This window comes from Mytilus galloprovincialis, chromosome 14 (genome assembly GCF_965363235.1).
Source record: "Mytilus galloprovincialis chromosome 14, xbMytGall1.hap1.1, whole genome shotgun sequence".
NCBI lineage: Eukaryota > Metazoa > Mollusca > Bivalvia > Mytilida > Mytilidae > Mytilus > Mytilus galloprovincialis.
Window position 1 is genome coordinate 71,529,706 of NC_134851.1, and position 15,190 is coordinate 71,544,895.

The following is a 15,190-nucleotide window of genomic DNA, read 5'->3' on the forward strand; positions in this document are numbered from 1 at the left end:
GATTTACGATTTTTAAGGGAGAGGTTGGAAAAATAAAGCATTAAGAAGTAAAATCATATCTTGAATAAAAAAACCCCAATGAAACCGTCAATAAAGGGAACCACTATTAGATTTTTATTTTGGGGGAAGGGCTAGGATGAATAATTTTGTCCTGCATTTTTTTTTTTTTGAACTCTCTATCCTGTGTTTTTATTTTTACTCTATTCGGTCCTCCCTTTTTTTCATCCTGATTTTTTTTACATAAATTGTCATCCGGCCTTCTTTTTTTACTCAAATCTCCTGTCCTGCCTTTTTCCAAACATCCCCCCTTATGGTAGCTCCCTTATTGATATGTTTGGCTCAACACAACTTCTTCGACCAACTTCAATAATACATGTCATACACCGTATAAATGTAATAATTTGTAGCTTGAAAAATCTAATATGAACGTGTATACCATCTATTTCATCTTTTCCTTTTTTACATAAATAGTCAACCCATGGTAAATATAGGCAACAGTATTTCAGTGGCGTATCCAGAGATTTTCAAAAAGGGATTGGGGACTGGCTGCTTAAGAGTAGGCCCGCTACAGTCATGCTTCATTGATTCCTTATACAATCAACCAAATTTCCCCCACAAAAAGGTGATGCGAGCACCTTGATCCTCCCTCGAAGTCCACCTCTGTAGTCTTCCAATTTTTGATAGTCATAGTTTGATTCAGAAAAACCAAGACCAGGAAACAATTTAAAAGCGATAGAAAGTCATCAAAATAATGTAACTTCGTGCCCTCCTTTACATTATTCAGTGAAAGTTTTGGTCTGTATTCTTAAACTGTATTATGAGAATGATATTTATATCTACTTCATATCCACGTAAATTCATTTTGAATGTTAACTTACTCATAAGAAAATAATGTTGGGGACATTTGCATATAAGTCTGCTAATCGGCCCCCTTATGTCATTTCTTTTTAGAATAGCGGTTTTCATTTATTCTTTGTTTGATTTTAAAATAATATTTTTTTTATCGGGACTGCTAAATAGGGTGTTCATTTAGTGGAAAAAAAACATTCGTAAATTTTGAGTTACGATCATCTTCTTATAAAAACAAGTCAAAGTTACGATCATCTGTAGACGAAGTTACGATCATCATTGTAATTTTTTTAATCTCGATTTTCGTTCGTCTGGTTGTTTTTCTATATCTTATGAAAAACACTTTCAACGGCAATGCTTATAAAGATTTTTCTTGATATAAAACAAATATGAAAATAAGCTGTTAAAGTGGAGAAATCAGCCTTCTAAAATATCCCTATATTTGTGTCCACCATATTGGGATGATCGTAACTGCAGTTACGATCATCACGTTGACGCCAGTGTTTGTATGGTGGTTAGTTAACTCCAAGGTGTCTTTAATCTTACCGTTTTGTATGGTGGTCAGTTAACTCCAAGGTGACTTTGGGCTTACCGATTTGTATGGTGCTCAGTTTTAAGAATCATGCAAACAGTGGCATACTGATGATCTCAGATTTTGATAAAAATTTGCATAACACTTCATATTGATGGTCTAAGTTAGCATTCAAAATAAAACTTTCGTCAGTCTTTCGTTGCTAGGCAAAATGAAGCCATTTAGTTTCCATAGCAACTTGGTTTGAAATTTTGGGCAAAATCAGAAAAATCACCAATTTTTAAGTTAGATTAGAAAAAAAAATTCATGCTTTAGGTAAAAATGTAATTTATTACATGAAAGATACATATAAGCATAATACATTAGGCATATATCATAGACATATATTCTCAAAAAAAAATTTGACTGCTAGCCAAGCATCACATAGTTTTGATTCTTAGAATTTATTGACAATTTTGAAATTTTACAACATATTCATTGGTGTTTTTCTCAAGTTACCTGAAAGATCATTTAATATCATGCATATGTCAACAACTATTGGTACTTTGACTTCATAAAACAAAATTCAAATGAGTCGGAAACAAACAGGGTTGCCGTTGCTAGGCAACAATAAAATGGTCCATTTTTCAAGTTATTGGAAACAGAACCATACAAAACATACATTTATTACATACTTAAATTTAAAATATGTCTTAATATCTTATCAATTCACATTTCCATATTCACTATGTAATGTTTAAAGAGTAAATGAACTATTTAAAATTTCCTCAGTCACCATAGTAACCAAATTTTCCATAGCAACATCACCAAAAAATGGGATTTTTTTTCATCATTTTTCTAGCACAAAAAACAACAATTTTAATATTTTTTGGCACATGATTTTACTTATCAAGTCTTTTGACAATCTGTTTTTCATCTGCATTGTATTAACTTATTGTTTGCAATATCAGATGACCCCTATTTATTTGGAACAATTTCCACAATTTATCAACATTTTAATTTTTTGTGTTTAACTTTTCCTTTCTGAAACCCCTATTCTTCCATTCATTTTTTTTTTAAATAGAATATAAAAAGTGCCCAGACTGAAAACTCAATAGTTATATGACAAAGACATTGACTTCATTTATAAGGCAATATTAGCAAGAATTCTCTTTAAAAAAAGGGGGGTTATTTTGCCAATAATTTTGATTTGTTTAGATTTTGATATTCTTTCATAATATACTTGTAGTCTCTTAAAGTTAGAATCAAATCATGGGCAGTAGTAACTTTCTACAAAGCCTAGAAAAATGCATACTAATTATATGTATAATTAAATCTATTTGAAGTCATTTTTTTTTATTTACTTGGAGCCAAAACAAATTTCAGTTTTAACTTTGCAAATTTTGCCATCTGTACATAAAAATATCAATGACAAAAATATTTTCAGCACTTTATTTACTTATACATACATGCAGTCACAATAACTTTAATTCTCTATAAACAAGAACTGAATTTACAAGGACATTGTATAGACTGTAAAAAGTAATCACTAGCTCTGACCACACTTGTTGTCACTATCTTTACTGTAATTTTGCACATTTTATCCTTATATGTCTAAATTAATTTAATATTAGTTTTCCGGTTTTTCTGCATGTGCATAATAAAGGATTGTAAATGAGAATAATATTACTAAACCCTATATATATATATATATATATATAGAATAACCATACCTTGTCTAAAAATATAAAATTTATTGGTACAAGGATTAGAAACAGGAAGAAATCAAGGCTTTCCTGAGCATTTCTATCCTGTTTCGAGCTGAGTAAAAATACAATTTATATCGTAAGACAATGTATGGTTATTCTCTATATACTGCAACTCTTAAATTTCTTACAAAAGAAAATATTTTGGGTAAAAACCAATATTTTGAATTTGAAGCGGATGACGTCAAGATTCCGTGAACCTGTATTACTTAATGACTTCATCAATAAAACTCTGGAAACACATTGTCAGCGTCACAAAGAAGGTGATATACCTTCAGTGACAGTATATCACACAAAAATGTACTGCCAATGCATTTTGACTGCTCAAATAAAAGGCTTGCAGTATAAATAAATATATGGTTTACAATGACAAAATTTGTTGTCAACTTATTGTATTCAAAAATGAATTTAGCTATATCATTTTATAATTATGTTCTTATAAAAACAATGTGTTAAAAACAATGGTTAACTTAAAAAAAGAAGTGTGTTCAGTATAAATGACACAACTAACACAAATTACACAGTACTATTAAAAAAATCATTGTTAGATTAAAGCTGTTATTTCTTCTATGGCTTCAAACCTCTCGATAAGAGCTACCGCACTGTCAATATCCTCTGAAGACTTTGATGGCATTTTTTTCTCTGCAGTTAACCGTGAAAAGTAAGATGTGATTTGACTAGCATTTAAGTATTCACTGTTGCAAAACTTTTTGGTACCATTCTCTAGTGCAACTCTCATATTTCTTGCTACAGTGCCAGCATTCATCTTGTTCCCACTCTTTTCACCATCTTCAAATATTGACTTTAGATATAATTTAACTTTGTCTGAAAATCTCACATGCTTCCTTTCTTTTTTTAAGGCCCAACCTTGTTGTTCTTTGGCTATATCTTGTGAGATATTTGGTTGAGAAGCATCAGTTCGATTAAAATTCAATATTTCAGACAAGTTTATACAAGCATCATACCATCTGAGCTTAATCTTGTCATAAGTTGACATTTGTTGTAGATCATAGTTGTGATCACCAATCAAACAATGCATATGCATATCCATAAATGAGGTAAAGGTCTGAACACAACCTTCTTGACAACTGAAACCATCACCTGCAGAACTCTGCTTTATGGATCCTTCCACCTTCATTGGAGGTTTAAAATCAGCTATCACTTTCAATGACCTGAAAAAAGTTTATAAAATTCAAATTCATCTTTTTATAAAAATAAATCATGATTATACATGTATGTATTTTAATAAAACATGATTGTGTGAACAGAAACATGACCAATATGGTCTCAAGTCATTAATTGCTTTTTATCATATTGGTTTTTGTTTTAACAGTTGTTATTATATGAAACTTCACATATATATAATGTCAAACTAACTAAACAGAATGATTTTTGTCAATAGTTTAAGGTTGTACTGTGACATGTAACTGCTTACATCAACACCATTATCATCATTTGGTAGATTGTGGATAGTGGTCCATGAATTGATTTTGTGTCATGAATTTTAATACCCAAATCCATTCTTTTGAATTACTAATTCACTTAAAATGGGGACCCATTGTTTTCATGCTATAAAACACCATAGACAAATAATCTATTATCCAAATCAATGTCAGGATAGGCATATTTGCTAGGCAGCTGAAACAACATATACCATGCAAAATATTATTATGTTTAGTAAATTGTACCAACCTTTCATCTTGACTATTCATTTGTCCCTGAACAGATATATTTCTCCCTTGGCCAATACCATATGCTTTCCACATAGTTATTTGCATATTTTCCTGAAACTCTATATTGGATATTTTGGAGATTCCTTTAATAAGACCAGTTGCTCTATGATCATCCAAAGTATTTGTGATTTCCACATGAGCTGCTTGGCATCCAGAAACTCCCCCATAGTCATCTATTGCAGACTTCATATCTGAAGCACAAACTACATTTTTTCCATTTGAAACGCACTGTCTGATTTTCCCTCGCATGTGTGCAATTTTGGCATCACAGTATGACTTTCCGCTTTGGGCTTCGCTGAAGTCATATCTTTTTATATAAACTCCTACAAAAAAAAAACTATTTAGAAAACTATACATCAAAAGATTACTTTAATTGTTTCTTAACAATCTGCTATCAGACGGTTACCTTATGCATATAAAAATCAAGCTCTGTATGTCAGACCAGTACGAAGTAACGGTCAATGTTCCAATCTGATCATCATGCTCTAGTCCTTAATATTTAGTTTTTATTATCATGTTCTACTCCTATCCATCCATAAATTGTTTGTGTGCAATAAAGTATTTTTAGATAAGAAAATCAAGTAAGAAAATCAGGTAACATTTGATACATACTTATCAATGGTAAATTCTTAACCTACATACAACATACCTGTCCTTTCACTAATAAAAGGAATATATATGTTATAACTTATATGTGGCTGTTTTAATTTTTTTTTCTGTGTATGCACTGATTTTGTATAATGAATCTATATATATATCCTTTTTTTCTATTGTGTAATTCTTTAAAAAAAATACCGTATAATTTTCTGAATCAGACTGTGAAATCCATATAGATGCTTCATCTTCACTTATCTGAAAAGAGGAATTTATTTCAGGATCTAATTACAAACATACATGTGTGCAATACATGCAAGAAGAATACAAGATATGTTTTAATTATATCTTGCTCATCCTCATTCCAAAAAAGGAACAGGGTAAACAGGAATTTGTTTAGTGATGAATCTGAAAACATAGCACCTGGTATAGATAGCTCTAATATATATATGAACATGGATACCAAATTTGAAAAAAACAGGATCTGAAAAAAATGTGACAAAATTTCATGGGACAGACTGACGGTCTCATTTTCAGGTATACAGATCGTTTGACTATCATAAGACTCAACTATGCTCAGTTTGAAGAAATTTGGGTAAATTGTTCTCTAGTTACAGTGCGAAATGTTTATACAATGGACAGACGGAAGGACGGACGGCTGACACTTGAATACCATAATTCCTCCTGTCAAAATTGATGGACGTATAAAAACACAAGTTCATTTATTGACACAAATAAGTTTTATTATTTATAAGAATTTAACCAGTATAAATGGAGTGGTATTATAAAAGCAATATAACCGGTAGTTAAATTCTATGACATTGAACTTTTATAGTTGATTTATTTTTAAAAAGCAGTTAATTTTTTCTTATTTATGTGTTAATGTTCATACCATGTCATTTTCTTCCTTAGCTGTCGTATCTTCTGACTGCATGCACTTATATCTTGTCTGGTTCTGTTCAACTACTGAAAACTAATAAAAACAAAGAAGTTTGAACAGTAAAATGCAGAGTAATTAAAAACATAATTACTGAGATGATGAATAGAAAAGATAATATGCATTGGATCACCATTTCATCATATTATTTATCTTTTTGCAAATACATTTGTGTATTTTTTTTTTCATCCAGTACATCCTAAATAAAAACCATGTTTATACCCATTTTTTAAATTTAAATCATAATTGGTATGAATTCTGTATGTAAAAAACTATGTAAATCTTTTAACTGACAGTCGTCCTGTGAAGATCTTTGATCACTGGCTATGGGATTTGTGCTTTTATTCCATGTTGAAGACTCTGTAGTAATGTAAAGTTATGTCTGAGCTTGAGAGCTGTCTCAATGGCAATCATAACACATTTTATTTATAATTGAATGGAAGTGATTATGATATTTTTTAAGAGGTTTTCCTGTTAAATCATCAATAATACTAATGGCACATTACAAATATATAGCAAAAACATCACACAAAAATCCAGGGGCCAGCTGAAGGACGCCTCCGGGTGCGGGAATTTCTCGCTACATTGAAGACCTGTTGGTGACCCTCTGCTGTTGTTTTTTATTTGGTCGGGTTGTTGTCTCTTTGGCACATTCCCCATTTCCATTCTCAATTTTATACCTTATGCTCTAAATAATGACCATCAGAATCCATGTCACAAGGATAAATGTCCATCTAAAAGATAAATGAATAAAATATATATATATGTATCCTAAAATTGAAACTAAAGTTTAGTTTGGTATACAGAATACAAGTAGTTTTAAAAGTGATTGCTTGACCACCAAAATGGGATTTTTACCAATCAAAATATAAATTGGGGGATGTTTTACAAAAAGAAGATGATTGAGTCTCCAGTGAAATTTTGTTCAAACCATTTTTCAGTTGTGTATTTTGTTGTCGAGCCTGCAACTTTTGTTGCAGAAAGCTCGACATAGGGATAGTGATCCGGCGGCGGCGGCGGCGGTGTTAGCTCACTTCTTAAAAGCTTTATATTCTAGAAGGTGGAAGACCTGGATGCTTCATACTTTGTATATAGATGCTTCATGTTACGAAGTTTCCGTCAGTCACATGTCCAATGTCCTTGACCTCATTTTCATGGTTCAGTAACCACTTGAATGTTTTTAATGTTGAATTCTCTCTTTTTATAACTAATAGGAAAACTATATTTGATATGTGCGTACCTTGCAAGGTCCTCGTGTCTGTCAGACAGTTTTCACTTGACCTCGACCTCATTTCATGGATCAGTGAACAAGGTTAAGTTTGGTGGTCAAGTCCATATCTCAGATACTATAAGCAATAGGGCTAGTATATTCGGTGTATGGAAGGACTGTAAGGTGTACATGTCCAACTGGCAGGTGTCATCTGACCTTGACCTCATTTTCATGGTTCAGTGGTTATAGTTAATTTTTTATGTTTTGGTCTGTTTTTCTCATACTATATGCAATAGGTCTACTATATTTGTTGTATGGAATGATTGTAAAGTGTACATGTCTGGCGGGCAGATGTCATGTGACCTTGACCTCATTTTCATGGTTCAGTGGTCAAAGTTAAGTTTTTGAGTTTTGGTCTTTTTATCTAATACTACATGCCATAGGTCAACTATATTTGGTGTATGGAAATATTTTATGATCTTTATGTCAGTCGCGCAGGTTTAACTTGACCGTGACCTCATTTTCACGGTTCATTGCACAGTGTTAAGTTTTTGTGTTTTGGTATATTTTTCTTAAACTATAAGTAATGTGTCAACTATATATGTTGTATAGAAGCATTGTTAGCTGTACATGTCTGCCTGGCATGGTTCATCTGACCTTGACCTCATTTTCAAGGTTCATTGGTCTTTGTTTAGTTATCTTGGTTAATGTTAAGTTTATGTGACAGTTGTAATCCAACTTTATACTTAGGACTATCAACATAATATCAATGATTAGTATAGAAGGCGAGACATTTCAGCGTGTGCACTCTTGTATTTCAGTGTGTCAAGACATCTCCAAAAAATGTGCTGTCTTGGTGGTCAATTTCTTTTGCATAGATCATGTTAAATTATTGCTGTTTACTGAGAAAGGTTAAATTATGCTTTTAAAAATGCTATATTATTGAAAAGTGAATCTTCTTCTTTCTTAATTTACATTGCGTCTTGGATAGAGCCATGTCTTATTGGCACCCATACCACATTTAAGAGATAACTGTATTATATTTGAAACTTTGCAGACGTCAATCTGTAGTTTTACTGACACAAATTGAGTTAACCTGTCATCCAATCAAAATCATTGATACACATGTACAACAATTGCAATAGAAATACTTTTTATAAACTAAATAAATATCCATACCTGATCATTTATTTTTATTTCTCCTGAATTCTCATCACCAGGAATAATGTCCATCTAAAATAAAGATAAAAAAAAATCATTTAGGAAAATAATAAATAACAAACTGGTAGTGTGTTTACTTTTAAAAATATACCTGTGATGTGAATCAAGGCTCCATATTGAAGGCTGTACTGTAACCTATAATTGCTTATATTTACTAATTTAGGTCTTGTATGGAGAGTTGTCTCATTGACAATTATACCACATCTGTTTTTGTTTATATAAAACATGTAAGGATTATCATTATGCATATCTAACAATTGAAAAAAAAACTATATTACAACAACAAAAAATAGATAGTTCTGAATTATCAATTTAGGAAATGAATGTAGCATGAAATATTTCTCTGTCAGGTTTGGATTGGTATGCTTAATGCATAATTATACATATTATAAATATTGACTATTTTTTTATGTTCCTCCTAAGTCATACATTGTCAGTATCCACATTCCATAAGTTTGTAAGGAGACACTGACTGTTTGACTATATATAAATAATGTAAAAACTATCCTGTATTACATTTATTATAAAGGAAGCCTTTAATCATACATGTTATTTTGTATACAGTTGAGTGACATGTGATAAAAAATTACTTGAAGTAAGTTTATTCTTACCATATCAGGAAATGATTCTAGGATGTTACATGTTTTTGTTTTGCAGACTTTACAGATAGCTGAAATAAAATATAACAATATAAATAAAAATATAACACATTTATTTTCAACTGAATCCTTATTAACTTTTAGGAATATACATTGTATGAAACACCCACAAGCATATCAATGAATAGTTTGTCCAACCTTTTTAACCAAAATGAGTAAGAAACTATAGGAAAAGAGACAACTAAATGAATGGCCATTAAAAAAAATGAAAATCAACAGCAACCAAAGACACCAGCTGAATTACAGGGTCCTGATTTTTGCTACAGTAAAAGAATGACAAAATCAGCATGTTTTGTTTTTGTTTGGATTGTTTTACACAAATCTTGCATTGACCCTTTAAACAATTAAAGCTTTCTATGTGAAGTAAGCAAATGTTCTTTGTTGAATGCCATATAAGTTAATTACCTATACTTGCAAACATTAATTTTTTTTATTGAGAGTTAATTGTCCCATCATTAGTTAATTGGCAATCATTCCACATCTTCTTATTTTCAAATGTATTATGTATACTAAACATGCTGAAAAGCTAATTAATTTCATGACATTCATGGCATATTTTTTTTTAAAAGATCAAACTAGATTAGATATATTAACGGTTGAATAACCTGCTAAACATTGTAGCTACAAAATGTAGATCATTTTGAGTAAGCTACCCATTCATAGACTATACATGTACCAACAAGTGAGCAAGTAAATAGTAGGACATTTTTTAATGTAAATGTTCTGAGTTTACATGTAAATGCACAAAGTACTATATATGGTTTCTATATTGTGTTATATCTTTTCTTCCATTTACTTTGAATATGGCAATTGAATTTCCAGCAATTAGAACATAATTGTGGAAATTATAAGATCTTGGGATACACTGTCAATAAAATTGGCTTACAAACTGATTTTTTTTTGCAGGAATTAATTTTCTTTATTTTCTCCAAGTGTGATATTCTTTATATCCTGGTTTTTGTGACCCAGTTGCTAATCCTGCTTTCTTTACCAAAACTCTTGTCCTGCTTATTTTTAATTTCATCCTACCCCCCCCCCCCCCCCCCCCCTTTTTTACAAATCAAATGGTAACTCCATTATTTGGGCATCAATGACAAAAAAGATACAACCATTTATGAGAATATAATTATTTCAAAACTCTGAAATAACCTACCTGATCCTATTGGCAAGAATGTTCCTCCCTGGGAAATCAGAGCGTAGCTGGTCCTGTATGATATCGGTCTATCCCCTTTACTCTTTCCAGTATGGCCAGGAAATACACATGATGTTTTCCTCTTCCAATTCAACCCCAAAGATGACCGATGATAAGGGCAAACAGTGAAATGTGGCATTAAACGAAATATACCAACACGTAAGCATATAAGAAGACCTTCTGTCAAAATGTTCTCATCGTATGAAATGTTCAATGAACGTAAGTGATTTGATACTGACTTCTTACAATCTTTCAAATAAATTAACTTTGAAGCATTTTCTGAGGTTGAAACATGTGAACATGGAGTCTTAGAAAAGTGAGAAAGGCTGCATAAATGTGTAGTCTGCTCTGAGATGTCTACTTCCTCAGCCATATTGTTACTATACAACTGTAGGGTAATTGTATTTCTACACTGGAGAGTCACGAAAGGGGAGATAATTTGAAGCTTCCATTAGCAACCAATACACTGTTTACAATACAAATTTCTTTAAATTTTAGCAAATTAATTTATTTATTTCCAAATCATTTTCTTTTCAAAATTGGATAGTAAAACAATTATCTTTCAGATTTTATAAAGATTTTTAATGAATGTAACCGATAAAAGATTTTATTTCAATTTAAAAATGCAAAATTTATAAAGGAAACAACAGTGCATTTCTTCAAAATCCATGAACTGAATGATCTGATAAAAACCAAATCGACCCATATCAGTAGGAATTATTAAGTTTAATGATATTATTACATCTTTTTCTTGATATTACAGCCAATTTCAGTGAAATATGTAATAATGGGTCTGCCACTAATTTTTGATTTTGCATGATTCTTAGGCAGACAGCTACTTAATTCCAAGAGACTACATTAAACTTACCGTTTTGTATGGTGCTTAGTTAACTCCAAGGTGACTTTGAGCTTACCGTTTTGTTCAGGGGTTAGTTAACTCCAATGTGACTTTAAACTTACTCTTTTGTATAGGTCTCAGTTAACTCCAAGGTGACTTTAAACTAACTGTTTTGTACAGAGCTTAGTTAACTCCAAGGAGGCTTTAAGCTTACCTTTCCTTATGGTTCTCTTGAACTCAAAGCTGGCTTTACGATTACCGTTTCTTATGGTACTCAGTTAACTCCAAGGTGTATTTAAGCTTACCCCTTTGTATGGTGCTCAGTTAGCTCCAATGTATCTTTAAGCTAACCGTTTTGTATGGTGGTCAGTTAGCTCCAATGTATCTTTAAGCTAACCGTTTTGTATGGTGGTCAGTAAGCTCCAATGTATCTTTAAGCTAACCGTTTTGTATGGTGGTCAGTTAGCTCCAATGTATCTTTAAGCTAACCTTTTGTATGGTGGTCAGTTAACTCCAATATGTCTTTAAGCTAACCGTTTTGTATGGTGGTCAGTTAACTCCAATGTATCTTTAAGCTAACCGTTTTGTATGGTGGTCAGTTAACTCCAATGTGTCTTTAAGCTAACCGTTTTGTATGGTGGTCAGTTAACTCCAAGGTGGCTTTATTTAAAGCTTACCGTTTCTTATGGTACTCAGTTAACTCCAAGGTGTATTTAAGCTTACCACTTTGTATGGTGCTCAGTTAACTCCAAATTGTATTTCAGCTTACCACGTGCACTTTGTATGGTACTCAGTTAACTCCAAGGTGTATTTAAGCTTACCACTTTGTATGGTGCTCAGTTAACTCCAAGGTGACTTTAAGCTTACCATTATGGATGGTTGTAAGTGATCTCCAAGGTGTATTTAAGCTAACCGTTTTGTATGGTGGTCAGTTAACTCTAAGCTGGCTCTAAGCTTACCGTTTTTTATGGTACTCAGTTAACTCCAAGGTGTATTTAAGATTACCACTTTGTATGGTGCTCAGTTAACTCCAAGGTGACTTTAAGCTTACCATTATGGATGGTTGTAAGTGATCTTCAAGGTGACGTTAGACTTACTGTTTTGTATGGTGGCCAGTTATCTCCAATGTGGTTTAAAGCCTACTGACATACATTGTAAAACCAATACAGTATTTTACGTCGATTAAAAAATTGATCATTTACAAAAAACTGTTTTATTGATGGATACAAATAAACTTTATACACATAACCACCAAATGAGACGTTCAACCGAGTGTTTACATTGTGTTCATGTCTTTGACGACAAATGGTATAAGGAAAGTAAGATTGAACACCGTTCTGGATCTGCTTCCTCTTTCAGAGCACGTGATATCACCCCTTAGTTTAGGTAGGGCTCGTGTTGCTTAGTCTGTAGTTGTCTATGTGGTGTCTTGTGTACTTTTATTGAACTGCTTGTTTTTTTTTCTATTTTAGCTCTGGTATTGTCAGCTTATTTTCGATCTATGAGTTTGAATGTTCTATTGGTATCTTTAGCTTCTCTTTTTTTCTGCTATATCATAGTACAATCGGGTTTAAGATAAGGAGAGTGCCTTACAATGCTGTTTTTGAAAGTGTCGTTTTCCATGTTGTTCCATATATTGTAATCGTTTCTTCTAATTATAGTGTTTCACTCTGCTATGTTATTATGTATTCCCTCCATTATCAACATAGTATCATTTATTTGTATTATATGTTAACATGGTTTTTTCAATTGCATTAGTTTTGAATGATTTTATTTATGGGGAAAAGGAGATAGCTCAAATATATCAATGTACCATCGTCCTTTACAATAAAGAACCATAAAATACGAACTGTGATAATAACCATTGACACTTTTGGTTTAACATTACTGACATAGGCGTAAACATATACATCACTCTGTTTGTGATCATCAAACACTTAAAGATGTGAGGATTATAAATTTGTGTATTGACTCCTTTGTGTTTTCCCTACTAAACACGGTAAGGTAAAACCCATTTTTCATTTCATTTAAAGAGGCCAGCTGAAGGACGCCTCCGGGTGCGGGAATTTCTCGCTACATTGAAGACCTGTAAGTGACCTTCTGTTTTTGTTTTTTCTATGGTCGGGTTGGTGTCTCTTTGACACATTCCCCATTTCCATTCTCAATTTTATTAATAGTTCGTAAAAGATCATTCCCGAAATTAAGGCAAATTCTTGATTTTCTCTTTATGAATTAAAGAACCAAATAATACAAATGCGAATATAGGTTAAAGTCCGAGTCAGCTTTTTCCCTGCAATATTTAGAAAAAATCCAAACAATATCTCGAAAAGGAGCGCCATGACCTATCAATATTGTAAGCTTCTTTTTTCCCCTTAATTAATGCTCGTCCGTCTTATAGTAATAATTTGATTAATTCTTGATTTCAGCTTAGTACATTCACGTCGGTGCAACGAAAAGAAGTCGAAACAAATGTATGTGCGGCCATAGATCAGATATCAACTTCAATGCAAACGACATTCTGTACCAGCATTTTAATCAGCATATTCAAATGACGTCATTTTTTCGTCATTTTTCAGTTTCAAATAGGACGTCACTTGGCGTAGAGGTTTAAACGTATTCGGATGTGTCTACTTTTGTGTTTCAAATGTCAGGTTATGTAAATGTATTTCAGTTGTTTCCTGTAATTAGTTAATACTTCAGCTTTATCATGTACATCTTTTGAATATTCATTTTATTAAATTTACTGTTTGCAAAAGTATAAATTACTTTAAATTATAGGGATTTTCTGGTAACTTAACAGAAAACCCTTGCCGTTTTTGGCACAACCTTTTTGATCTTTTGGTCCTCGATGCTGTTCAACTTTGTACTCGTTTCGGCTTTCAAACTTTTGTATCTGTGCATCACACATAGGTCTTGTGTGAACAAAATACACTTCTGGCGTATTAAAATTTTGAACTTGTTGCCTTTTGTTGGCTGTTGTTCGTGTGATTCTTTGTTAATTGTGTTCTCCAATTTATTTATATTGTAGTCCTGTGTTGTCATTTTGATGTTATATTTCACATGGCCTTAAAAGTGCGAGGTTTGGCATGCCACAAAACCAGGTTCAACCCACCATTTTTGCCTTTAAAAATGCCCTGTACCAAGTCAGGAATATGGTCATTGTTATATTATAGTTCGTTTCTGTGTGTATTACATTATAACGTTGTGTCGTTTGTTTTCTCTTATTTTTGAGTGTAAATTCACATTGCGATAAGACGTGTCACGGTACTTGTCTATCCCAAACTCATGTATTTGGTTTTGATGTTATATATATTATTCTCGTGGGATTTTGTCTATGTGTGTTACATTTTAGTGTTATGTCGTTGTTCTCCTCTTATATTTAATGCGTTTCCCTCGGTTTTAGTTTGTTATCCCGATTTTGTTTTTTGTCCATGGATTTATGAGTTTTGAACAGCGGTATACTACTGTTGCCTTTATTAATCATTCCATTTTTCTATGACAGTTCGTATTATCGAACAAAATATAGCAATGAGTAACAACCCTCAACTTGCAACGCCTCTCCGTAGGCAAAAAGAGGACTACTGGATTCGACAATGGGAAACTGCGATACCATATGGTTGCAAAGACAAAATTGATTGTATAGGTATTCTATCTACTCCTCGACGTATACGCGGTCATGG

At 32.2% G+C, this 15,190-nt stretch overlaps 2 protein-coding genes across 2 annotated transcripts; both read right to left on the reverse strand.

The window, feature by feature from the left end:
* Nucleotides 1-1,691: 1,691 nt before the first annotated feature.
* On the reverse strand, nt 1,692-5,527 carry LOC143058260 (uncharacterized). Its single transcript, XM_076231732.1, has 3 exons — nt 5,509-5,527; nt 4,819-5,182; nt 1,692-4,298 (listed from the first exon to the last, which is right to left on the reverse strand). Exons 2-3 carry the CDS (start codon nt 5,106-5,108, stop codon nt 3,671-3,673), a joined length of 918 nt encoding a protein of 305 aa, XP_076087847.1. The 5' UTR covers nt 5,109-5,182; nt 5,509-5,527; the 3' UTR covers nt 1,692-3,670.
* A 13-nt stretch (nt 5,528-5,540) lies between these two features.
* Nucleotides 5,541-11,509, reverse strand: LOC143058175 (uncharacterized). The gene is made up of 6 exons (XM_076231639.1): nt 10,634-11,509; nt 9,433-9,491; nt 8,780-8,833; nt 7,071-7,124; nt 6,346-6,426; nt 5,541-5,711 (listed from the first exon to the last, which is right to left on the reverse strand). The coding sequence occupies exons 1-6, from the start codon at nt 11,043-11,045 to the stop codon at nt 5,541-5,543; spliced, it is 831 nt and encodes a 276-aa protein (XP_076087754.1). The 5' UTR covers nt 11,046-11,509.
* Between the last annotated feature and the right edge of the window lie 3,681 nt (nt 11,510-15,190).

Excerpts from the sequence above, each read along its gene's own strand:
- LOC143058260 (XM_076231732.1), bottom strand. The coding sequence starts at position 5,108 with ATGCGAGGGAAAATCAGACAGTGCGTTTCAAATGGAAAAAATGTAGTT. Across the intron at positions 4,299-4,818 it reads ATGAATAGTCAAGATGAAAG|GTCATTGAAAGTGATAGCTG; the intron begins GTTGGTACAATT and ends AACTTTTTTCAG.
- LOC143058175 (XM_076231639.1), bottom strand. The coding sequence starts at position 11,045 with ATGGCTGAGGAAGTAGACATCTCAGAGCAGACTACACATTTATGCAGC. Across the intron at positions 6,427-7,070 it reads GTCATTATTTAGAGCATAAG|TTTTCAGTAGTTGAACAGAA; the intron begins GTATAAAATTGA and ends TGTTTTTATTAG. Across the intron at positions 5,712-6,345 it reads CTAAGGAAGAAAATGACATG|ATAAGTGAAGATGAAGCATC; the intron begins GTATGAACATTA and ends TCCTCTTTTCAG.